General features: G+C 44.0%; 1 protein-coding gene across 14 annotated transcripts in view; it reads right to left on the bottom strand.

The window, feature by feature from the left end:
* FHOD3 (formin homology 2 domain containing 3) overlaps positions 1–27,276 on the bottom strand; it is a 456,138-nt gene that overhangs the window by 241,428 nt on the left and 187,434 nt on the right. For all 14 annotated transcript variants that reach the window (XM_046671920.1, XM_046671919.1, XM_046671918.1 and 11 more), the window contains exons 4-5: positions 10,469–10,536; positions 3,869–3,974 (exon numbers count right to left, since the gene is read on the bottom strand). In XM_046671920.1, the coding sequence (XP_046527876.1) occupies positions 3,869–3,974; positions 10,469–10,536 (174 nt within the window). The remainder of the gene's footprint in view (positions 1–3,868; positions 3,975–10,468; positions 10,537–27,276) is intronic.

A 27,276-nucleotide genomic window follows, 5' to 3' on the forward strand; every position in this document is an offset into this window, starting at 1 on the left:
AAGAGCTGACAGACGGCTGAGTACAAAAGTAAAGATAAATTAAACAAGTCCTAAAAGCAGATGTGGAAAGGACTGGGTTCTCCGAATGCTGGTGTTTCCCTTGGATCTGGGGCCTCACACACGGTCCCACAGAGTGGAGTTCCTGAGGTCACTGCACGAAGGGCACGCTCTTCCACAGCACTTCGACATTGACCCACCTTACAGTTTGTAATCTAGTGTTTTCAACACTGTCTTGGCCCAGTTTTGAGGCCCCGGCTACAGGTCAGTCAGTTCTCTTCTCCAGCAGCTCACCAAGTCACACCTCCAACCACCTGCCATGACAGGCTCTCACACTCCAGGCCTCTACATCCACCCCCCAGTCACCCTAGTGCCAGGTACCAGAGAGCCAGGGACAGACCCTACGACTTAGGGCCCACTGAAATTATTCAAACTAGCCCATCCTAAGCCTGCTCACCCAGTGGAAATCACAGCAAAGGTGGCTGCCCTCTCCCTCTGCCTCATGACCAACCCCCGTGCTCCCCAAGTGAGCCTGGGGGGCATGCTGTGTTCTCCCCAGGGAATGGTGAGTTACAAAACTGTAAACCTCTTCCAGTTTCTCTCTCTTGATCTGCCTCTGGCTTCATCATACCTCACCTAAGGTAATGTGGTTAAAACAGGGTTGGACAAACAAAGAGGCAATTCAAAGGTTGTCCTTGATTGCAAATATCTGGTGGCTGCCGGCAGCTGATCATAACCTAAAAAAGCCTCTATGAGAAGAAGTCTTCAAAGTCAGGAAGGGGCGACTCCACACATGCGCTAGGAAAAACAATAGCTTCCTTGTATAAAAACACGAAAGTCACACCCCTAAGAAATCTGTCATTTACATCCCTCAGAGGTACTTTCCTGGCATGGGCCTCGGTCAGATACACCAAAATATGCTGACGTTTGCACACAGTGCCCAGTGTTACCCCAAGTCCTCTGAGACTTAGCTGAAGTGGGGCAGGCATGCAAAGGCACTCCAGTGCGTGGAAAGCAGGACGTCTTGTAGTAACCTGAATAGGAGCGAGCACTTGCTTGTTTTCCAGGTAACACATGGGGAGCCTTCTGGCCTCCAATAAATGGACACCCCTGGAAAAGCAAAATCTAACGGCAAGGTCCTAGGAGTGGCAATGGAAACATGAGCCTCCTCACACTTTAGGAAGAGCTGTCTAGAGTGAGCGTCTTACCTCAGTGGCATTTTCTGCACAGCCAGAGAAGTAGCAGGTGCTGGACGGGGATCACCCCTGGTTGTGCTCGGGCATTCTGACTCCTAAACATTTGGTGATTGCCTTTGGCCCCCTTTCTGATGAAGATCAGAACACTGCAAATTAATAAACCACTGCAAGCTTAACAATAAGCATTCACTGAGGTAGAGAGCTTAGCTGACGTATTCTACGTCAATACCATCTTTCATTGCCAGAAAGTACGATTCACACAATTCACCATTTAGGGCCTTGTGCAGACGTTGAGCTCACTTACTGCCTCCTGTTCGACAATACCCTCAGCAGCGGGGACACCTACACCAACTCCCACCACCACCACCACAATACTGCTCACTAGCAGGCCTTCTCAGTTGGGCTGAGTGTTTCCCTCTTAACTCCCTCTATGTGGCAGGCACTGGTAACCCACAGGCCAAAGCCACACCTTTCTCTCTTGCTGCCTCCCTTCAAAGTCCAGCAAGCCAAATACTCTACCTGCCTCCCTTGCAGCCACAGGTGGTCACATGACCCTTTTCTAACCCATGGAAAGTCTTCAGGAGGTTGCTGACAAGAATTTTGCTTTATTCATAAGAGAGGACTGACCACAGCTGGCAGAGCCATCCCCTCATCCCCATCCTTGAATGTAGATGAATATAGATGCTTACACTGATGATTACACTGTAAAAGCACACATATACACTCCTAGATGAGGGTCAGAAGAATAAAGACAAACATGAAGATGGTTATAATATTAGCTCCATAGAGGGGTGTGGGCATGTGGGTGGGTGTGGGTGTGTGTGTGTGTGTGTGTACAAGCACATGTGCACATGTAAGCACCCAGTGGAGAAGACTTTGTTTTGTAAAGTTAAAATGATGCATACTTTAAAAATAACAAAAAAATATAGTCTGTTTGGATCCCCTATTCAGAATTAGGCAATTTTAGGTATATTTCCTTCCATGTGGTTCAATTTACTGAGCATCCATAGTATAAGGGACCTGGAAAATAAACTAGAGGAAGTTCTCCACCCTTATTTCCGTGCATCCCCTACTCCAGGTGTTGGACCAGTGTGCATGGAATACGAGGATGAGCATCAAGGCTTGCACCATCTCTTCAGACACAGAAAGAGCTGTGTTAGGATGCAACACAGCAGGACAAAGTTTACGGTTAATTTATCTACACATACCTCAGAAGTTTCCATGTAAATGTCTTAATTATATTGAGGATAAAAATCACAAAATTCATCCACAGAGCATCTCTACTAACAATCTGTAGTGAGGATCTACCACACACCCAGGAAAAGATTAAAGGTGGACAACAGAAGGTGACTCCTCAGCCACACAGATACCACGGAGCAGAAGAAGAAGAGGCTGAAGAACTCTCTCACACACGCATTTGGCAGTTATCAAAATGAAAGGAAATGATTAACACTGACTTGAAAATACGTCCTTGAAATTTTTTCTACATGAGCCCTAAGTTTTCTCTTTTCCTTTTGCCTTCTGTTACAGTGGCTCTCCAGGAGTGGGGAGAAGGGGGAAGGACTCAGAGTTTGATGTGCTGGGTAACAACACAGAACATAAGGAATCTTCTCAGGGCAAAACACAACGGGAACTGTGGAAGACTGTTTCATTTGCCTGTCTCATTCAACTCCAACCACTGACATTTGATATTAACTCACACTTCAAGAGGAAAAAAAAAAAAAGGAGGTATTTTTTTTCCTTATATGAACACAGAATGTAGAGTTGTGGGGTTACAGGCATAGATGCAGAAGGGGGAACAGAACCCTGATCAGCTCCATGTGCCCCAGTGCCTGGGCACAGCCCCTGCTTGACCACACAGAGGAGGAAGCGATGCTCGACTTCGTTGAGTCTCAAATTTTTCAACTGTAAAATGAAGTAGATATTGAACTATATATTAAATTTCTCCTTTTCTAGGTCAAAACTGTTGATAGCAGCAATTTCATATGGTTCAACCCAATAATTCCTGCCCTGCCTATGCATTTTTTTTACAGGATCAAATAAAATTAATTATATGAAGGTGCACAAAAATACTATAACTATGAAAAGAGCATTAACTTTATGAACTGGAACAGTAATCAGTGTTTCAAACTCCACACGTGGGTCACTTTACAAAAAATGAAATAATCGAGCTAGCTTTCAGAATCATTCCTTAAAATGCAAATTCTAGGCCCACCCAGACCTACTGAGACAGAAAGAGTAGGACCTGCTGAGGAATGTGCACTTCTGACAAGTGACCCAGTGATAAGTCGGAGAAAAAAAATTTTCCTGGGAAATAAAGCGGCCTCTTTTGTTCTGGGTGGCTTTCTGCTGAAATGCAGGCTTTACCCAAGCCCACTTAGTGTGTCCCTTTCCTCACCAAATAAAACAGACTATAAAGAACCTAGTGTGTCGTACGTTCTTTTTTCTCAATAACCAGGAAGAGACTTCAGGTAAAAGTCAATACGGTTAGCTCGGTCACTAATCAGTTACTGGGAACTGATAAAACCTGATGAAGGTTCGTTTGCTCCAGGGTGTCTTCAGCACCTGATTCCATAATCCAAGTCTTCTAAAAAGCTCTCAGTGTTGACGTTCCTGGAGGTGACCCCAGACCTCCCTTGCAGCAGGGGCTGGCTGCCCGCGCCGTCACAACTTACCCCTCAGAATGTAGTTCTGATAGTTCTGATCTGCCTCAGCTCCCACCTTGATCAAACACGTCAGACCTTCAGCCACTACAAATTCATGCACCAAATCCTTGTCATCCTGGCGGGAAAGGGGGAAAAAAAAAAAGACTTCAAACACTGTCCCAGTCCATCCTCCATCCAGGCTGTGCTGTTAAAACTATGCACAAGCCTTTGAAGCCAGACCGACCTCTAAAGATTGTTCTGCTCCATTCAAATGAAGCATCTTAACTGTTGCCAGAGGAATTTTACAACCAGTCTTCACATTGTTGTTTGCCAAAGACCAATTATTGCCTTCTGGGCAATCTAATAAAGATAAAGCAAATGAATCCCCTGACCGTCAGGAATATTTATAGTGTTCTGTTTTTCACTCTTCAAAAATCACCCGGCTCCACTCCCCCACAGGTCCCTAGGGACTGGCCACATGAAGCTTGCTGGGTTTTAACAACAGGAAACATTCCATTGCAACACAGACCATGAAGTGCAGGATTCAAAGCAACTCATGTGTTCCAAAAGATAGCTCTTAAGGACAGTCTTGTATCTGAGAAAGTAAGGAAGCAGTTTCTCCACCAACCAAGTTGTGCTGCCTTCAGGACAAGCAAGGAGGCAGAGCGCAGCATCAGTCATACCTCTGCAGCAGCCATACCACCCGTCAAAAGAGGCCCCTCGGCCAGCCTGCAGACCCCACCACAGAAGGCAGGACATGAAAGGACTCTCAGGGCTCATCTAATCCAGGGCTTCTCAAAGACAGGTCTCCAAAAGCACGGGCAGCATGAGCATCATCTGGGAATTTGTTAAAAGCGCAAACTATCTGGCCCCACATCTGACTTATCAGGGAGGAAACCACTGTGAGGCCCAGCAATCTGGGCTTAACAAGCCCTCCGGGTGATTCCGAGGTGTTCAGATGGTTCTCACTCCTGACTCCTTCACATTAGGATCATCTGGGGAGCTTTAAAAAGGAATAAGAAGCAGAACCCTATCCAGATGGACTTAATCAGAATTTCTAAGGTGGGGCCCAGGCTTTGCTGTTAAATTCCCCAGCAAATCCTAAAGGGCAGCCAATTCTAGGACTACTGATCGAATCCTACCTTCTCTTTACAGATGAATACTCAAGAGTGGCAAAACTTTCGCCAAGATCACTGATGTCCAGCCAGCCCCCAAGCCCAGTCATTTTCCTGCAATATCAAGTTCTATGAGAGGGATTTTTCCACTACTGTTTTAGGAGATTTTCTCAGTTGGACAGTGACTTGTCTCAAATACAACTCGGATAAGGCTGGAACATTCACCTTCAATTCTAACAACAGAGTAAAAATTCAAAACCTCAGTGATGTAAATAGTAGAAAGCTTAATGGAATAATGAAAGGTTATTGTTATAGAAATGGTCAGCAACCGTGGTTTATCTCCAAAAAAGAAAAAAATAATTTAGATGAACTGGCATAATTCTCCTGTCCCTATATGAAATCAGCCCTTCATTTTGATTTTATGGCATTTTCCAATTATATGGATGGAGGACTTGAGCGAAATGTGGGCAAGCCAGGCAGAGGCTCCCTTTGAACCAAGAAAGCACGTTCAACGTTCAGAGGGCATGGGGGGAGGGAGTGAGCAACGCTTGCCCCGAAGGTAATGAGAGACAGCTGTGTTAACTCAGACTTTAAGATAATCATGGCTTTGGAAGCAAGAGAAAATGGGACAATATCTTGAGTTTTTGGAAAATTACTTTACACTCGTATGTATAAAGGAAATAAAAAATAATTCTCCCTCCATCCATATCCTTTTCCACCAACATATGTGAAAAGCGAACATTTAGATGAGCTCATGTCTAGTCAGAGAGTTTTTCCAAGCATGTAACAAATGTTTATTACTTTAACTAAAACTAGGTTTTACACATGACTTCATGGTGAAAAAGTGAGAACAAGCTCTCAAGAAACCACTCAAGCTAATCGCTAATATTAATACAGCAGAGAGGGGACCGTCTGGCAAAGGCATTTGGAAAACACACTGGACAGGGAGACAGTGTTTATAAAAATAATTCAGAACCCTAACTAAAATGTATGCACATAGGTAGATAAGGCACTGACGAAAGAGAAATTTATGGATAATAAATGTGGAGACTACCTTCTGAATTGGCAATTTACTAGATTTTGAACACATACCCTATAATATATAGGCATTAATAAATGGTTTTTAAAACAATGGTTTCTGACTAGAATGAAATCAAATATTAACACTAACAAAGGATTATCCTGCATTTCAGAATTTTCTATAATAGCCATACTTTAATAATCTGTGATCATTTTTTATGCCTATTAGTCAAGGAATATTCAACTCAGTTCAAACAATCAATGGCTCTGGTTTTTTTTCTTTTACACCCTTACAGGTCTAGTTCCAGAAAGAACCTCCACATCTAGAAAACGTAAGACATGATGGAGATGCAGACCTGTGGGTGTGGGAGAAAGTGATCAGCCTGTGTAATCCATTCAATAGCCAATGCATCCCTGCCTTGTGGCTTAGAGCTGTTTTGTGCACATGCGTGTGGTCTTCCAAACAGATTACAAACTTCTGGTAGCAAGCACCTTCTTCCTTGCCTACATAACGCCAACAAAGGATGCTCAAAACTGTTTGTTTGATGAATAAATGGTAGTAGCAGCATCCCTGAGAATTGAGAGAGCCAACACCACAGAACAAGCTTGGTGAGGGGATGCGCAACAAGACCCTAAACATGTTTGTTTTATTTTTACCTTTTTCACCATGGAAAACTTTAAACATATACAAAAGAAGACAAAATAAGTTAGTGAGCCCCAGATACCAATCAATTCACACCAATCCTGTTTCATCTATCATCCCACTGTCTGCTGCCATACTAATTTGAAGCAAATCCCAGACATCACAGCATTTAATCCAGAAACATTCCCCCAAATATAAGAACTTTTTAAAAAATTATGCACTCATAATAAAAAATTTGTACTTTCTTTTTATCAAACGTCCAGTCAGTGATGAAAATTCCAACTGTCTCATAAATACTGTTTTTCACACTCTGTATTAGGATCCAAATAAGATCTACATGTGGCAATTAGTTGATATAAATTTTAAATGTCTTTTAATTCATCTTTTTTTTCCCTCGAAATTTATGTGTTGAAGAAACTAGGTCATTTATCCTGTAGAATAGCTCACAGTCTGGATTTTCTTGATTACACCCCTGTGGTGTAGTTTAATGGGTGCCTCTCTCCTAACTCATTTATAAATTGGTTACTGCATATAGAGGCATGATCAGATCCAGGGTTGATTTTGTTGGCTTGACCACATCATCAATGGTAGTGTGTATTTCCATGAGGAGGCACATAACATCTGGTTGTATCTCATTTCCATCATGTCAGCAGGTCCTGATGCTCAACACTTAAAACCATTAATTCATTTGGGGATGAAAATTTGTGATATTCTAATTCTATTACCACTTCTTACTTATTAGCTAGAATATTTTTATAAGCAAAATATTCCTTCAACTACTGTTTGATTATCCTAAAGTTCATATAGGAAAAGTTAAGATAAATGGGAGATTCTAAAACTTTACCCATTTTCAAAATAATGAGCTGGTTCACTAGCATCTCCCAACAGTGACCAATTCATTGTTGTTTTTTCATATCGTTATGAACTCATCAATGCAAATTTACTTGATGTATTTCAATTCATTGTAATTATCATCCTTATTGATGCTATCGATCTTTATTGTCCCATCTTTAGCCAGCCAGTGGAAGATTCTTTAACATGCTCCTGAGTTCTTTTGGCAATAATCCTAGTAGTATGTGACAGCTTCCTTGCTATCTGTATGATAAGATGTTCCAAGTTTATTTTATCCATTTCCTACTCCAGACTTGGAATCAGCTATTTCTCCAAGGAGCGCTGGTTCCTTTTGGTATTTTAAGACCACAGTCTCAGTGCTGATGGGTTGATCATTGCTTCTAGTCCTTTTCAGAAAACTTAGTACTGCAAATATGCTTATTTGCTTTTTGTTGTTGTTAAGATAATAAACACCATGGGTTCATTCTGATAATTCCAATTAAATTCAGGAATACAGAGTTTTTAACTTAACCTCTTCTACTTTTCTATCTTCTCTCCCACATATGAAGAGTCTTAATCCTTAAGAGCTCTATTAGAACAACACACACACACACATGTCTCAGAATGGCAATATTGACACTACCACCAGCAATGTGATTATCGCAAACAGCTGATTTTTTGTGTATGCATGGTTCTTTTTGTTCTTAGATTATATCCTAGTCAAGGTGCACAAATTACAGTGTTTTAAAGTGGCTTGGAATAGCTCTTCTCTGCATGGTTTTACCACTAACTGGATACTCAGTGAGGTAAACAGATATTGAAAGAAGTCAAAGCTGAACAACAGAAACAGCAGGCAGACTGAGGGACCAAATGAGTTAGGGTGAGGAGTGGCACTGACATGGCTCTCTGGTGGCACAGTAAGAGCGCAGCCTGACTGCAGTCAGGGACCTGAGTTCAAGAGGAGGACATAATGGAGGGTGAAGAAATTTTGTTTCATTTGGCTAAGGAACAGAGAGACACAGATGGATAAATGGGAAGTGGGACTTTGGGACAAGTAATTAGTCAACAAAGCATTTACTAAATTAGAGACAGGGAAGACTGAAGACAGACATTTGCTGGAAGACTATTCAATCCTCCCAGTCCATTCATCTATTGTGTAAGTGGCACCAGACACTGTGCTAGGCCCCTAAGACCCAGTGATGAAATCCAGAGAGCTGACAGACGACTAGAAGCAGACAAGTGCCATGTGGTATCTCATGTTCTACACTAGAGGTAAGCACAGGGAACTTTAGAAGTATTTGGAGGGATCCTGACTGTGGTGAGGAGTTATTTAGGGAGAGAATCTGTAGCAGGAGGAGATACCAGGAGGAAAACTAAGAGACGTGGAGACTGGATGTGGGATGGCAATGCACTCTGGGATAGACAGAATAGGTCCAGAGACAAAAGTGCAGAAGAGAAAGGGCACGGCTCGCTCCTGGAATGCAATCATGGGTGGAACTTAGGATGCAGCCAAGGCCACAGAGGTAGGCAACAGAGGCCAGATCCACAAGGGCCTCAATGTTATATGGAGAAATTCAGATGTAACCCAGAAGGCTACATGGAACCAGCAAGAGAATGACTTCCTCCAACCCCTCTGGCAAGACGCTAAAGAATGGATTGAGTTGGGAAGGACCAAAAGCAGGCAGCGTCTATGGACAACTGCTGCAATTTTCCCAGAAGAAACGTCCTGAACCAAGGCAGACCCCAAACCCCTAGGCATTTCTGAGATGTGTGACATGAGGGAGCAATGATGAGATAAGTTTACACTTGTAGCTGTCAGAAGAAGAGAAATGAGAACTCATTTCCAGAAATGTTGACATTGAGAAGGGACTCTATGCTGGAAAAAAGATGAAGGCATGTTGAACATGTTTAAGGAAGAATGGGAGGAGGACAGGCAGGTGGGATGGATTTTTGGCCTGCCCTTTTGTCTGTTCCCTCTCAGACAGGAAGACATCCACGAAGGGGATTGCCACTCTGGCTAGAACCTTCACTGACAAAGAAAATCCTTTAAGGATGTGGGTAAGACAGGAACTGAAGAGAAGTGGAATATACTCTGGAGTTCAAAATCATAACAGAAAGAACGAGGAACGCACACAGACACAAGCTCAGTGCAAATGCCCCTTCTCCATGAAGCCATCTCCTGATCCTGCCCAGGCACAGAGGCCTCGTTCTCCAACCCTGGCTCTTACTCTCTCTCCTCTGCAGTCTCATGTGGGTGACAGTCTCGGGTTTGTCTGCACACCTGTCCTAGCCTGCTTCACTAGGCTTGTGACTTCCTCAGGACAGGGACAGAGGGGAGGCTTACAAGAGAAGGATAACATAGAACCTGAAAGAAGGACTTGCACATATGCACAAGGGAACATGTCTCTAGTAGCATGGTTTATAACAGCAAAACTCTGGAAATATACCAAACTGTCTGCCAACAAAAGAATGAACAATGCAATTTGTGCTTTATTCATATAATGGAATATTCACTTGGAGCTACATCACTCATGCCTACGTCTACCCAGCTCTCAAGAAGTAAGCTGAAGTATGATATATGCAACATAGTAACATACACACAAAGTTAATATGAAGGAATATCACATATCGCTGTTGAATATTCATCATCAGTACAGAAATAAGCACGCGCATGAAAAACACCAAATTCGACAATCAGGAGAGAGGGGACCTGGCCCTGGGGTAAGAAGAGGATGGTTGGTATTGGGGAGCGAAAACAAGACTCTAATTACACCCTTCATAGGTTTTTGTTTTTAAAAACCTGAAGTAAATATGGAAAAATTATGATTTGATCAACTGGTCTTTACTATGTTTGAAATATTTGATATGTTGAAAGTATTCTGAACTGATAATTTGACCTAATTTACATTGTAATCTAAAGAGACTTTTCTTTCTGTAACCAGGAAAAGGTACAAACTTGTCTGTATCTAATTCCACAAGCAATGCAAAAGACAGGACTTGAGCACTTGTTTCCTTTTTTACCTGAAAGATCTGCTTCAGGGAGAAAAGGGCCCTTCTTAAATCTCGTCCACTGGAGTTGTACAGTTTTTCTGAAATAAAGAAACAACATACAAAATTAATTAAACTGACTCAACAGATGGTAAAAACACAGAGAGGATATGAACAATTACAGAATTTCCACTGGAAAGGTGAGTGAACAGAATTCATTTCATTTCGGACACAGACTTCGCCTCCAATAATACAAAGAACAGTCTGGTCTGTTAGAGGTAGAAGGAAGGGGGGATGGTGTAAGTTGTGGAGAATGATGCCCATCCCCCTCCCTCCCTCTCTCCAGATCTCTATTTCCAGCTGTATATAGACTATTACACTTGATAGCCAACTATATCCAGAAATTGAACACAGCCAAAACACAATTCCTCCTTCCACCTCCCTCTTTCCTTGCCTCAAAGCCCTTGCACCACCATGCTCTCTGCAGCTGGGCTCGGAAAGCTTTGCAGCACCTCCTTTTCCCTGGGGTATGACGGTTGCCTCAAGAGACCCAAGGGCAGCATGGTGGCTCTAAGGACTGACTGACTCCCTCAGTGACGGCCCTCTAGGCAGGAACCCAGCCTTAGTTCTGCCTGTACCTGGACTCTCACTCGTGTTCAAGGATGGGCCCTGGCTCTGAGCAAGGCAGATGGAGGAGCCCTGCCTCTGTATTCTCTAGCTCAAGATTCCTATCAACTTCTATAACCCACAGCTCAATCAGTCACATTTAACGTGTACTAGCTGGGCTAGGCCTTGTGAATAAGGAGATGAACTCGACCCAGGACCCATCCTCTAGAGGTCACAATGCAGCAAGACATAAAGATGAGTATGCCACAATTACTCTTTGGCCAGTAGGGCAGCACTACAAAGCGCTGAAGGCACACAGGAGGAAGGGAGAGTCTAGTTCTCCTGATGCATGCAGGAGGACCGGGAGCATGGATCTGCTGCTCTTCCCAGAACCCAAGCTTGATCCTGACCCAGATGGCTCATGTGCCTAGGGTTGGGTTCCTAATACCGGATGCCAGACCACCCCAGTGTACATCATCCAACACATAATTACTGAGTACCTGCCAGGCACTGTTCTAGGCACTGGGGATTCAGTAATGAAGAGTGGACCCGTGAAGAGCAAAGACTAAGCAATGAGACGGCCTGCATTTCAAACCTGGTGTCACCACCTACTAGCTATGTGACCTTGGGCAAAGTACTTTACCTCTCCAAGCCTTGGACGCCCCATCTATAAAATGGGAACAGATAACAATAGATTTACATGAAATGGCTTTTGTGTTAAATCAAACACTGATATGATGGAGTTGGATAAAAACTTAACTTAAAATATTTAGATAGAATAAGAGTTCAAAGCAACATCATGCAGGTGGCCGGCCACCCTGGGCTTCAACTCCAGCCTTTGGGGGGTAACGAACAGAGCCACATTCTCCTCTTGTGTGAGTGGCACGGACTTGAGTGGGAAGGCAGGGAACACGCAGATCTGAAGGAGTTGGCTGAAGTCTGGTTATAAGAAGGATATGTCTGCATGGCCTCCAAACACATGAGTATGTATTGGAGTGAACTACATCACTCCACAGAACCCAGGTTCCTGGGGGGATCACTTCTTCAGTTCTATAGCTAACATCTTGGAGCTCTCAAATCCCAGAGACACAGACTTTGTTTTTTTGCCAGTACCACTTCTAATAAATAAGAATAAAGCTATCAGATACAAGCATGGGGCTACATATACCCTGAAGAAGAGGGGCAGATTTATCCCATCCCAGAAGAACATCAGCAGAAGAGAATCAATTCCAGGTACCTCTTTATAAGGTAATACGGTTTGCTTTATAAGCTAGTTAGGTAATAAGATTTTCTTGCTTATGAACCACCCGATGACAAGCAGAAATACGTTTTAAGAGAATTCACAATATCACAGGGTCTCCTTAGCTACCAGTGATCTGTCATGGCTCTTGATTCATATGAATAAAGATTATGGTTAGTTGTGTTCTATCATCAAAATAATCAGTTTTTAAAACAGAAAAAATTTAGCTAAGAAACACTTGGTATTTTGTGGAGGATTTTTGCATCTATATTCATGAGAAATACTGATCTGTAGTTTTGTTTTCTTGTAATGGGGTTGACATTGAGGCAATGCTGACCTCATCACTTGGGAGTAATCTCCCCTCTTCTACTCTCAGAAAGAGTTTGTGTAGACTTGGTAATGTTTATTCCTTAAATGCTTGGCAGAATTCTCCAGTGAAGCCACCTGAGCCTGGAGTTTTCTTTAGTGGAAAGTTTTCAAGGATGAATTCAATTTCTTAAATTAATTTAGGGCTATCTTGATTATCTATTTCCTCTTGAATGAACTTTGGTAATTTGTGTCTTTCAAGGAATTTGTCTATTTCATCTAAGTTGTTAAACGTATGAGCATAAAGTTATTCTTAATATTCCCTATCATTCTTTTAGTGACTATAGCAAACTCTTCTCTTTTATCCCTGATATTGGCAATCTGTGTCTTCTCTCCTTTTAATTTGGTCAGTCTGGCTAGTGATGTATGAATTTTATTGATCTTTTCAAAGAATCAGCTTTTGATTTCATTGTTTTTTCCATTTCTTTCTGATTTCTGTTTCTTTGATTATTTCCTTTCTTCTGCTTGCTTTTGGTTTAATTTGCTCTTTTTTTCTAGTTTCTTAAGGTGGAAACAAATAATTGATTTGAGACTTTTCTTCTTTTCTAATATAAATATTCAATGCGATAAATACCTCTCTAAGCACTACTTTAGCTGCATTCCACAAATTTTGATGTATTGCATTTTCATTTTCATTCTATTCAAAATTCAATGAATGTTGAATATTTCATTCAATTCAAAAGGAAATAATCCAGTGATTTTTGACCTATGGTTTATTTAGAAGCATATTGTTTAACTTCCAAATATTTGGGGATTTTCCAGATATCTTTCTGTTATTGATATCTAGTTTAAATTCTTTATGGTAAAAACACACACTTTGTATGGTATCAATTTTTTTAAAGTTATTAAGGTTTATTTTATGGCCTAGAATATGGTTTATGGTGAATGTCTCAAGTACACTTGAAAAGAATGCATATTCTCCTGTTATTGGGTGGACTGTACTATAAATATCCACTAGGTCAAGTTGAGTAATGATCTGATAAAATTGGCCATGAAAACCCTAAGAATAGGAGCAAACTATGGTCTGATATAGCACTGGGAGATGTGACCATAGTGCAAAAAAGATGGAGCAAGGTTCCACTCTGCGGTACATAAGGTTGCTATGAGTTGGAACAGATTTGACGGCACTAACAACAAAAGTTGAGTGCTAGTGTTGTTCAGGTCCTTCTATATTCTTCTATGAGTTTCTGTGGATTACTGTGAGAGGAGTGTTGAAATTTCTAACTATTATAGTGGATTTGTCTATTTCTCCTTTCAGCTTTATGAGTTTTTGCTTTAGGTACTTTGAAGTTCTGTTGTTATGTGCGCTCACATTTAGAATTGCTATGTCTTCTAAGTGTATTGACCTTTTATCATTATGTAACGTCTCTCTTCATCCCTGGCAATATTCTTTGTTTTAAAGTCTACATTTCTAATACTAACATGGTCACTTTGGGTTAGGGTTGGCATGGTGTATCTTTTTCCATCCTTTTCTTTTTAATCTATCTATGTTGAGCTTTCTGTAGAAATAGTTGCAACTTGTTTTTATCCAACCTGACAATCTCTATCTTTTAATTGGTATATTTTTAATCTCTAGGATATCACAAATGACTCTTCAGTGGCACTAGAACAGAAGACTTCAGGGAGGCCTGACAGCGCCTTCTCACCCTTTGATGAGAAACATCCTTGTACAAATGCCAAAGTTATCTTTGAGTGATGCCAAAAAATTCTCCCCTTACTTTTTTTGGCAAATCTCTTTTAATTAGAACAAACTATAATTTCTATTTGAAGAGTAAGTACTTTCTATCCCAATTGTCTTTAATTTTTTTTAAAAAATTATTCATTTTATTAGTTTAAATAATTATCTATTCCAAACAAAGCTGAATAATAAAATAGTAAAGCTCCCAAATCTTTCTTTTATGCAAGAGAATTATCACTACAAACTTCACAGAGAGATTCACAAATTTTAAAGTAGTTTTTTTTTTTTATTATCAAAGCTCAAGAGATCAGCTAATCTTTAAGAATATTACATATTTTGGCTGAAATGTCCTTTAAAATACTTTGCTTTTTAATTCCATATGCTATAAAGCACTAGGTGAGGTCTAGATCAGAAATCTTTTCATCTGGCATCTGTTAAGTTGTAGCTTTTTTTTTTTTTCTTTACCCTTCATAAAAGTGACAGGCAGTTAAGTTCCATTTTTATGGACAAAGATACCCTCTCTCAAAGTACTACAAACCTTTCCTTTCTCTCTACAATCAATATTTTAACAAATATCATGCATTGGTCCCTATATCATATGAAAACAATACCACAGTAAACAACACTGTGGTTAAAACCAAAATAACCAAATATTCATTCAAAGAGATATTACTTTAGAGTGCTGCTTTTGGAATAAAACAGTTGATACTATCTCTCTACAAAGAGCCAATATCATGAAATAAAATGAAAGCACAGTGCTTAATTAAAACTCAAAGTTGCCATCTACTTTTAAAACATAGTGGTACCAAAAAGTCTTTATGCCCAACCTGACTTGTTCTGTTGATTCTTACAATACATTTTAGGAGAAACTGCTGTTTACCTAGAGGTTAGGAAGGATTAGGGACCAAGGATGTTTATAAATGACACATAATTTGTCATTTTATGAGAGGCACAATTCCTGCTGGTGGAGGAGGAGCCAGCAGACACTCCACCACGTCAGATATCACGCCCAAACCCCAAACCAACGACTACTGAAAGCCCTCTGATGTGGCTCAGGAGCGGCCTACACAGGCCAAAGGAGCAGCACCCTTTCCCACAGCCTGGTCCTGGCTTCCTTGCTGCAGGGCTAGCTGCACCATGGGAGGTCTCTTCTGGAGCTGTAACTGCTGGAGGCCACTCCTGAGTTCAAGAAATTGGGTTTTCCATTTGTGTAACATCCAGGCCTTGTCACGGCTGTGCAGGCCCATTAGACTAGAGTATGAAGGGTTCACCTAGGAACAGGGCCCAAGGTATGCTTCCAAGGTATTCCCAAGGGTATGCTTGATGTGGCTCTTGGATGCATTCCCTATTGTACATCAATCATTCCTTCTTTAGAAGCAGTCTGTCTATGTAGAATTCAGGTGTGATTCCCATTCCTGGGTTACGTGATGTATGCAAGGCTTCCTTGGTGACAAATGACTGATAACCGCGATGCTCCCTTATTCTTCCATCAGAGTCTGCAGCCCCTGCTGTGTGTGGGTCTTGCACATGTGTCTGTGAGTCTGTGTGTGTGCAGATGCAGGTGTACACTTGGCTTCAGCCTGTGGATGGTGGAACAGGGCTTGGAGGTCCTCTGCCTCTTCAACTACACCTGATATACTGTGCAGACTGTCCTAATGGGTTCCAAGTCCCAAGAGAGGGAATTCCACATGTGCCCATTGCCTGAAAGTCACGCAATACAAAAAGCAAGAAGACCCCAAATGCAGAGCAAGGGGAAGGGCCCAGAGCCCACTCTAAGCCAGCAAGAGGACAGCTCCAGAGTCTTCACCCGTACACAAAACTCCCACTTCTCCCAGGAGCTCAGAGGTTCTCCCTTCTCGAGAACTCTTTGTCCACCTCAGTTACAAACACATGCCAATGAGGGCGGTGCAGCTCCTACCAGGGGAGAAGACAGTTCCTGCCACCCCATACTCAGCTTGAGAACAGTAAGTCAGAGCAGCAGCGGAAAAGGTGCCTGAGTGAGTAAGAAGTGACACATGAGTCTCTTCTGGGTGAATATCAAAAAAGCACAACAGTCAACCTCAAAGCAGAATCCGCACTTGTAAAATGTAGGGCTAGGATCAGGTTGGAAAAGCAAAGGTTTGCCATTCTCCTGAAGCTTTGAGATTGCTAGGCAGGAGGTGTTCAAAGGGGGCCCCCTTACCCCACCAGCACAGCCCCAAGGGGCGGCCAGTAGCTCCTGAGAGCTCAGGCTGTAGATGATCCCATGGAAGAGGCAGGGCCCGTTCCAGCAGCTGCGGGCTGATTATACATCCATTATTTTTAGGTCAAGCACAGCCCTTGCTTAGCCAATAAATGAATGTGTGCATTTATTCTCCCACCCGCTTCCAAGCTGAATGTGCCTGGGGCACAGCCATTTGTGCATTATTAGCCTGTGAATGAAGGGCAATTAGGAGCCTACCTCTGGTGGGAAAGGAGGTATAATCAGAACATCATTTGTTAAGGTTTTTATAACTCCCCCCATCTTTTCTCTCCATGGTTCTTGCCTTTTAAAATGAAATATGTTCCTTTAAAAGATGCAATTAATGTACTACATTCTAAGCTAGCATATAATAACAAGGAGTAGAGGGCAAATTAGTTAAAGGGCTTTGGGGCCCATTCCTGCTTTGTCCTTGGGAAAGAAGCCTCCTGCATGGCCTGTAAATATCAGCGCTGAAAAGCACAGCTAAGGGCTCCTGTGCTTCCTGCTCAGCCAAAAGCACAATGAAGAAACCTCAGTGTGTGGAGAAAGAAAAACCAGAACATTAGAAGGAAGCAGTGAAGAAATCAGAACCCATTTATTTCAGTGAAAGAATGTGGAAGTGAGGAACCAAAGGCATCGGAGAGTGTGTCAAGGGAAGTGGGAGAGTGAAAGATACATGTAGAATATCACGCTTTCAGGCCCATAAAAATCACTGACTTTAACACTAATAATTACAGCACTCCCTTCCCTCACCAAGAGTTAAACACATTCACTGAGCACACCGTGGGAAAACGTGGAACAAGAACAAGAAGTCCCTCCTCTGCATGCGGGAGATAATAACTTTCCTTTTTTCGTTTGGGTTGCTACTGAAAACGTCACAATGAGAGAGATTTGTTCATAGGTGAAATGTCCACGCTTACATTTAAAAATCTGTTTGCACCAGCTATAGAGAACACAAACATCATGATTTTTCAGGTGTAGCCAGGAGAAGCGAGCCCCTCGTACGCCATGATTTAGCTCTGTGACATTTGCTCTTCAGACTCACCAGTTAGAGAGATCCAAGAAAGAATAACTCTGAAATGTGACAATAGACAGCCGGCAGAAAATCAGTGGCCAACCTTGGATTATGCTCCTTTCCCCAGACAGGAAGCCCACAGCCCAAGTTACTGTCACACTGAGTGAGTCAAAAGAATTCCACTCTGGAACTTCTTCACATGAATTCAAATGTGCCACATGACACACTGATGACCGGGAAGCCCAGCCATTTCAACCTGAAGTGCTGCTTCATTATTACATGTTGAAATTTCAAAGAAAAAAAAAAAGACAGCAGAAACTATTTTTTCAGTGAAAACACTGGCTTGGTCAGAACTCGAAAATCATCCTTCTTCAGCAACTTTTAAGCTTTTTGGAATTACAGATTCATTTGAAAGTCATATACGAGTCATAAAAGAGATTCAGACACAGAATGTTATTACAATTTCAGAGGGTATGGGTACCCAGAAACTTCTGTGGGCCTTCAGGAGATTCCACAGACCACACCACAAGGTAAGAATCCTTGATAGAATCTGACATCTTCATTTTACGGGTGACGAAACTAAGGCCAAAGAGGTGATATAGCTGCTGGCCCCAGGGCTGGGATTAGAGGCTCTCAGAAGTGGGGGAGAGTAACCGAAAATGGTTAGTCGAAATAGAATTAGCCATATGTTCTGTTTGTACAATGAAAATAAACAACTGGGCCATTGAAACTCACTCACATCCTACTATGTCACCTTGTAAATTCAGAGAGAAACACACACATACAAAAGCAAGGGCTTTTGTTCTGGGGGCTGGCTGTGAGAAGAGCCTGTGGTGATGATGGTGAGTAGGGGGGGATGCATGAGGATACCCCCTACCCCTAATTAGCCAAAAAGTAGCCCATTCAGCCTGAGGGTGAAGAGGCTAAATGTAAATGATGGCAAGATCATGAGACCTGATGAGACAAGACTGCTCGGGTTTGAATTTAAACCCAAATTCCTTTGGGGTGCAATCACACTTTAAATATGTGTTTGTAACATAATCCTTTATTGATTATCTACTAAGCAGGTATTATGCTGAGTACTAGGGTTACAAAGGAAATAAAGACAACTCAGCCATCAAAAGATTTGACAGCCTAGCAGAGGAGACAGACATGTCCTCAAGCAACCCAATGTCACAGGAGAAGGTAATGGCCACAGGAAGGGGCCACAAAAGGAGTGGAAAAACCTGTGAACTTGGGGCCTGAGAGTAGAGATTCAGACTAGTTGACAGTGAACAGACTTTGAAGGCTAAGTAAGAATTAACCATGTGAGAAGTGCCGTGCAGAAGGGGAAGGTGAGGACGAGAAGAGGGCAAGAATACAGCCTTGACGGCTGCAAGGGAAGTGGTGTGTTCAAAGAGGACAACCACTTCAGTGTGGCTGTGAGAGCATCAGGCTGGAGACACGGGAAAGCCCGCACGGGGTGGGGTCTCGTGCTGCCATGCTGTGGAGTTTCAACTTTCTGTCTCTCAGGCAGTGACCGAGGGCGCTGGAGGGATTTGAAGCAGGGAAGGAATTTAATGAGACAGGGTTTTATCAAGTTCACTGCCGGCACGGCCAGACAGGGTGGGTGAATTGGAGGAAGGAGGGGATAGGAGAAGGAAAGCAGTTAAAAGGCTCTGGAATCATCTGAGCAAGTCTGTGCAAAGTTGGGACAAGACAATAGAGATGGTGAAGGGTTGATGTGAGAATTTAGAGAGAGAGCCGAACGTGGGATGTGAAGAGTGAAGGAGTCTCAGATTTCCAGCTTGGCCAAGTGGGTTTGTGGGGAGGCCACTCCCCGAGAGATGGGACACTGGGGAATATGGGCAATTGTTGCCAGAAACAGAGCCTCTGCCATGAAATGGAGCCCATAAGACAGCTGAATGCTATTCTTGAGCATCTGGGGTCAGAGGAAGCCTCAGGCTCCAGCCTGGAACAGGGTTTCCCTGCTTCCTCCCTCTCCCCCTCCCTGTGTGCCCGGCCAACTCCTCCTGAACACGCCTGCCTTAGCCTCTGAAACCCCTCTCTGGGAAGTCCTAGTATTCACCTGCATCGTAACACTAGCCATGTGGGGCTGGAATGAATTCTGATGACAGTGCTGTCTGGTGTTTTGGTTGTCTTTCACCCCACAAATTAGCCATTGTCATTAATTTTTCACACAGTATTTGTTTAAATATTACCAGCATATAATGATTCTTTTGCAATTCTACCCCCTCACTAAACTGTGAGATCCTTGATGTCAGGGACCATGAATAACTTACCTCTATATCCCCAGTACCTAATATGTCAATAAATGATTGATTACCTAATCGACCAAGTTGACTATGAGGTCTAGAAAAAGAACCTAGGAGGATCACATATTATCCAGATTCCTAACGCCCCCAACACCTGGCCTGGTCACGGCCCACAGGTTAGCCAAACTTAAGAGCATTCTAGAGTCTTGCCTTCTGTAAATGGGCCCAGCCCCCAAAGACACAGCCCCACACTGCCATATCCTTTTGGCCACACTACCAAAAGAGACATGAAAATCATACCCATATGCATAATTGCCACCAACTGGTAACAACCAAGATGTCCTTCAACTCGTGAATGGATAAACAAAATATGGCACATCAGACAAGGGAATATTATTCAGCGATAAAAGAAATGAGCTCTCAAGTCACAAAAAGACATGGAGGAAGCTTAAATGCATATTACTAAGTGAAAGGAGCCAATTTGAAAAGGCTACACACTGTATGATTCCAACTATGACATTCTAGAAAAGGCGAAACCATGGAGACAGTAAAAAGATCAGTGGTTGCCAGGAGCTCAAAGGGAAATGGAAAGGGGGAGGGAGGGAGGGAGAAGAGAAGAGAGGGAGAGAAGGAGAGAGAAATGAATAGATGGAGCATGGGGATTTTTAGAGCAGTGAAGCTATTCTAAATGATGCTACAACTGTGGATACATGTCATTATATATTTGTCCAAATCTATAGAATGCACAACACCAAAAATGAATCCTAATGTAAAATACGGACTTTAGTTAATAATAGCATATCAACATTGGCTCAACAATTGTAACAATGTACCATACTCACGCAAGATATTAATAACAGGAAACTGAGGGATGTTGAAGGGGCATATGGGAACTCTCTGTACTTTTTACTCAATCCTTTCTGTAAAATTAAAACTGTTTCCCCAAAAAAGTAAGCCTATTCTAAAAACTCTATCCAAAGGCAAGGCCATAGGGAGCGAGAGGCCATGAGCCTGGAGATTACGAAGGGCACTGCTCTCTTTACAACCACTCTGCACACACACGACCTCACTCCTGAGACTCAGCGGATTCTCCGGGAAGCATTACTCTTCTTTCCATGTGCACTTCTGTGATCTCCCACACCAGAGCCAACTCTCACGCGTGCCAGCTTCCCTCCAGTTTCTGACAGCATCTCGCATGCAGTCAATGCTCAGAATACACAACTGATGGACACATGTACTTGTTCTACTGCGTAAGGCCAGGGATCTGTTCACCTGGGATCCCTAAAAGAGGGTCAATGGGTGAGTTTTGGATATGTCCGGCATATGTTTACAGCACATGGGTGCAGCTCTCTCTGAATTCCAAATGGCAAAGAAATTTTAGGACCCTGGACATTCCAGGATGCTCCTTTGTAGCCCTCAGCAGGCAATTCTAGCTCCTCTCTTCTTTCCTTCCTTCATACAATCACTGCCACTTACTGTGTTCCAAGGGCCATGCCACGCAGGGGAGTGAAAAAGATACATGAGCTACAAGCTGGTTTCACAAAGCGCACAGTCAGTGGAGAAGATGACTTGTCAACAGAGGACAACTGGGCACTGTAGGCGCTGTGCTAGAGAGGAACACAGGAGGCACCGGATGTTGAAGTGCCCCTTAAAGTGGCAAAGAGCCTCCAAGGAGCTGTTGACCAAGGGGCTGCATCAGACATCCAATTATGCAACTACATGCATGGTTACTTGTCTGTCATCACCATCCCGCTTAGCCCCACCCAGCTCTACATGTTTTATGGCTTGTTACCCTGGCAACCACCACCTCCACCCTCCTCACCTTCACTGAGGAAGGCAGCCCAGGCAGAGCCCTGTACCTTTGGTTCTAAATTTATTCGTAGGAAACTATTTCCCTCCCTGAATATGAGGCAGCTGGTTAGCTTAGGGCCCCAGCAAAGTGCACTTCCGTCTGCTCCCATCTTTGCTTTAACAAAAGTGTCCCTTCTCAAAGGCAAAAAGGCTGGGGTCAGCTAGCGCAGGCCACTTAATGAATTGGAAGTCTGTTTAAAACACGCCTTCTTTTTTCCCCAGGATCAAAGAATGGTGGAGAGAAGGGTCCTCAGGGACCATCCAGTCATCCGGCCTCCCTCTGCGGAGAAGCTGAAGCGCTTGCCCAGTCCACAGGACCCCTGCACATGTGCCAAGAGGGTCAGCACTCTGCCACCACCCCTCTAAAGAGGCTGCTGACCCGGGCTAATCAGGTCATTAGCATCTGAAAAGCAGAAAACACACCCTGAGGAAATCAGAGGCGTGAAAAACAGGTGACTGGGCCTCTTACTTCAGGGTTTTTCACTTCAGACTGTGTGCGCGTGTGCATGTGCGTGTGCGTCTCCTGTAAATGGCTTGGCCGGCTGCCCTCCTGCCCCCTCCCTCTCCTCCTCCCTTTCTACATCGTCTTCTTCCCTTGTTCTCTTCTCCCCGGATTAGGGATGTGGAGAACCTTAAAATATTTACTTTATTTATGGGCTTTAATCATTCCCTTTATTTTAGAATTCAATTGAAATGTTGATGCATGTTCTTTCAAAATTACATATATTTCTCTTTCCAGTTCTGTTTTAACAACAACAAAGAAACCACACTGCCAAGTCAGTTTTGCTTGAGTGTGGGGTGTTTTTCCCCTGAGGCGGCCACAGCACAATGGCAGCCACTGCCTGCGGCTCGGCCCTTCTCACCCGCTGCTGACAGGGCACAAGGGAAGAGAAGCTTCCTGAGCAAACGAGCCGATTCTCTCTCTGCTTTTCTGGATGCATCCAGAGTCCGTGGTGGTGTCCATAGGAGACCGTCCCTCTCAACAAGGTGTGAGGCCTAAGTCTGTTTTACTCTCTGGGGAGAAAATTTAGGAGAAGAGAACCATCCAAAAACCACATACCCACCGTACCAGCCCCGAGGACACACATCGAAACTACTCAACTCTCTTACCCAGGCACCAATTATAGCCAGGACTCTCCTAGACTCCGCCTCTGCAAAGCACCCCATTCTCCCCAGCCTCGCTCACAGAACCTGCCACCTTCAGCCCCTGACCTCCTCTCCTGCCCCCTGTTGGGGGCACTGTGTCCACGCCACCGGCCCTCTCCTGCACTCCCAGCTGGCATGGTCCTCTCCCTGCACCGTCCACCACCCTGGTTTGCCCTTGGCCTTCTGCACCACCCCACCACACCTTCGACAATACCACCATCCAGACTCCTAAATCGATGTCGGCATTTCAGAAGAGATTCCTTTCTGTGCCTCGGTTTTCTTATCAGTAAAACAGGATTAAAAATACATATTCCAGGGGCCGGCCCTGTGGCCGAGTGCTTGAGTTCGTGCATTCCGCTTCAGCAGCCCAGAGTTTCACGGGTTTGGATCCTGGGCGCGGACACGGCACCCACTCATCAAGCCATGCTGAGGCAGCGTCCCACATGCCACAACTAGAGGGATCTACAACTAAAATATATAACTACGTACTGGGGGAATTTGGGGAGAAGAAGGAAAAATAAATAAACAAATACACATTCCAACATTCTGAAGTGATGCGCTGATGAAAACAGTAACGTTGGTAAAGCACATGGCACATTTTAGTCCCAGCAAAGACTACTTTTCCTTCTCTCTCCAACCTTAGAGGCTTCAATGGCATTTCTAAAATACACCCAAGACTCTCCATACAGTGACTAGTCAGGCCTTCTGGGGGCACTGCACTCGCGGCTGGCGAGGCACCTCCTGTCATCTGTCAGGTCCTTCAAACTGTGCGGAGAAGGTCGCCTGAACGCAGACAGCCCAGCTGGGCCCTGGGGGTGCCTCTCCACAGCACAATCAGCCCTCGAAGAGATGGCCTCTTCCTTCCCGGGGTCAATGGCTCTTGACAGGGAAAATGTTCACCATCCCTGCCCTAAACACTTTAAGAAAAAGAAGCGAATGTCTAATCCTTGGAGAGAAGATAAGGATCATTAGCCGGGGTCAAAAGGGAACAATCTGGCATCAATCATGTCACGGAGCAGAGATGGCAGGACTCAGTAGTCCACCTGACCCACCCCATGGGGCCCGGCTCTTCCTTTAAGTATCCTTCAAGATGGAAACTGCCATTAACCCACAGCAAGTATCATATAACGCAAACAAAACTGCATCAGAGAAAAGGGTTTCTAAAACAACTGTTTTGATTAGTGTTTACTCACTAACCAAGGTGGGGGGGGGGTACTGTAAAAGAATACAGTGTTGCATTTTCACAATTAAGTGGGGCAAACCTTAAATATTGTTTTTTTCTTGTAACAAATTCACATCTGAACTGAAAGTGTCTCCACTCAAAAGGAGAAGATAGATGCGTGCCAGTCACCCCGACCTCTTGACGCTCTCCCTCCGGGTTTATTTCCAGGCTACGCCAAGGAGGACTAAGCCCAGGGTCCCGTGCAGCAGTGAAAATGCGAAAACAGCTCATCCTCTCTGTGGTAACAGCTAGGTGAGCCCAACATATTGGAGAACATAATTAGGAAACAATGTGGATGTGGTTTCACATTTCTGAAAAGAACAGGACTAGAAAACCTAGGGTTAGAAGACTCAGTGGAATCAGTATTTCTGAACCCAATACTTAATCAGTATTTCCTAATGAAATCCGCCACTTGCCTAGCTGTAACTTCTCCCATGAATAACAGAGCCACAGAGAGACATCATATGGAGAAGGGGGGCTCCTCACTGAGCCACTTGCAGGCAGTTACTTTATGGGGAAGGCATTGCACCCCAGCCTCAAAAATGAAGAAAACACGGTGCTCCCGTGAGGCACTTAAGAGTCTAAAAGGACAGACTGACCTACCAATAGATACGTTCCGTCTAACACAGGAAGTGATGAAACGAGAGAGCCAAGGATGGGTACCCAGTCATCTTGAGCATTCAGGGAAGCTTCCAGAAGCCTAAGACCCCCAGGCAAACTCTGGGCAAGTGAGTCAGGTATTTGGGTGAATCAAGGCAGGCACGGCTTTCCAGGCTGAGGATGCAGATGCAATAGATCCCAAGAAGTGAGAGCGCCTGGCAGTGTTGGGGCGCTTTGCAGTCCCACAATACAAAGGGGAAGAGCCATGAATGGGCAGCATTGTTTCATTTCTCTGGATTAGACAAACGCTAATTCCTGGAACAGTCATCAGCCATGTTCACAGTAGGCTGGCTGAGCGATGCTTTTCTGATACCATCCAACCAACATGCTCCATGCTACGTTTCAGGTTCACCGAATGTGGATGATGTCTTGCCATGGTGGTGGTGCCATTTATGAGCAAACTAAAGCACTCCAACAGCACTCTCCCCACTTGCCTCTAAGGCCCACTTCTGGGATCCAGCTGACTCTGACTTCCTTTCCCCTCCAGGGTCTCTGCCTCAGGAGGATCAGCTCCACACCGGGATCCACCGAATTCACCTGAGTCAGTTCCAAGGGAAAGCCGTGGAGCAGCCCCTGGATTTTCAAGGAGTGGTGGGGATTGAGAGCTGGGAGCAGCTAAAGATTAGACAGCCCACAGGCTTTGGACCAGGCTTTGGCTCTGTGGGCGGGTGCTCACGTTCTCTCTCAGTGCCCTAACCATCAATTCACACTAGAGTCTGAGCCAAGAGAGCCTTTAACAGAAAGAGTCACAACCACAGGCCACTGACAAGAGAAGACAAGCAAAAGGACACACTCTTCTAACACCACAATGCAGTCATCAAATCACCATGAATCCGTGCAGGCTTATCACTGGTTGAATTATTTCAGGCAGAGAAAGTGAATCAACTTCTTACTGGAACATGACAATAGTCAGGGCATGTGAGTGGGGAGGCTTAAAGTACCTTTGCAGGAGGTAGAGTTCTCTTTGGCTTGTGGTGATCTACCACCCACCAACCCCCTCATGCCCAAGCTCCACACACACCACCCCCAGATGCAGACAGCGGCCCCCATTCCTTCCCAAAGGCAGACATATTTCCAGGAGTAGAAACGCAAGTGAGTGATAAAGAGAGATGGGGCTGGCTCGGCCACATCCTTTGTGTGACCATTAGCTCGGTGGCAGCTCCAGATGCAGGGCTATAAGTGTGGGTAGCACTTACTATAGAATCAGGAATGGGAAGCTGGCAAGGGTGGCTCCCTTTGGTGGCCCAGTGTGGTCTCCCATGGGCTCTGCCCTTAATCCACACAGACCAGAGCCACAGGCATGGAAAATGTCCTCAGTAATCTTTGTGGTTGGACAGCAGGGCCCCAGACTTCACCACACCCCCCGGGGGGCTGGGGCTCTTTCCTCAGGGAAGAGACATGAAGACCCATCATTATCCCACACTCAGAGGCTTCCTCGAACCCTGACTGCAGATGAAGGTGCCATTAGAACAAAACCCAGCACCCAGACTGCTGCTTTGTAGGGCATGAAAAACAGATTCATTTCGTTTACTCTGGGTCTGAAAAGTAGGAGGAGGACTGTTTTATATCTTCTCACTGGGACCTGAGACTAGACCTTTAGCCTTAGTCTACCAGTTAACACCTCTGTTTAGAGGATATTTAAGCAAAGTCAGCCTAAAGTCAGGGAAGCACTTTTAGCATCCCCATGAATCAAATAAGAATGTAAAGAGCAACACTTCCCTATCCAGTCCCATACGTGGCATTTGAGTGACATAGAAGGGGTACAGCCACACTCTACCTTCGGTTGCAAATCAGCAGAAACTCGGGCTACACATTTCCTGTGACATTTTAAAGGAACTGGACAAATGAACAGAAAAAGGCTTCGAGAAATGAGCAACAGAGATAAGCAATGAGAGGTGCAGTTGCCTATACAAGAGGAGCCCTCGTGACTAAGAACCATCCACAGTTGGGATTGTCACGTGACACGATTTTTAAAAGTAGTCCAACATAAATAGGGGATGCACAGCACCTTTAATCTTCTCACACTTGAATGTGCACAGAAATCACCTGGGAAGGTTGTCAGGTGCAGATCTGGCTCCATTAGATTCTGCATTTCTCCCAAACTCACAGGTCCCAGGACCACACTGGGAGAACCGCTGACCTTAGGGCATTTAGTTAACACCTGAAGAGCTTGAAGGAGAGGCCACCTCCAGGGGTGACTGGTTAAAATGTGACCCAGTCCACACCAAGGGCAGCTGGTACAAGTGCTTCTAATCATGCCATCCAAACCTGCTCTGCAGAGCTCATCCAGCATCAGAGATGATAAAATACTTCTCCCATGGTGAAACGGATGATATTCAATCTATGTTATTGGCTAGAAAGACTGTGCACACCTCCACCCTTAATCCCCGAGCCAGTCCTTCATCTGAAAAATGGGAGTAATATGAAACCTGCTCTGCTTCTGTGAAAAGACTTGGAAATGTATTTCACTAGCATTAATTATGACTTTTGTCACCTGGGAATACAACAGAAAGAGTCAGTGAGGAGTGGACTCTTCTGACATACATGATTTTCAAATTCAACAAACAGATCAACTAATCTA

The sequence above is a fragment of the Equus quagga genome, chromosome 9, assembly GCF_021613505.1.
Source record: "Equus quagga isolate Etosha38 chromosome 9, UCLA_HA_Equagga_1.0, whole genome shotgun sequence".
NCBI classification, from domain to species: Eukaryota; Metazoa; Chordata; class Mammalia; order Perissodactyla; family Equidae; genus Equus; species Equus quagga.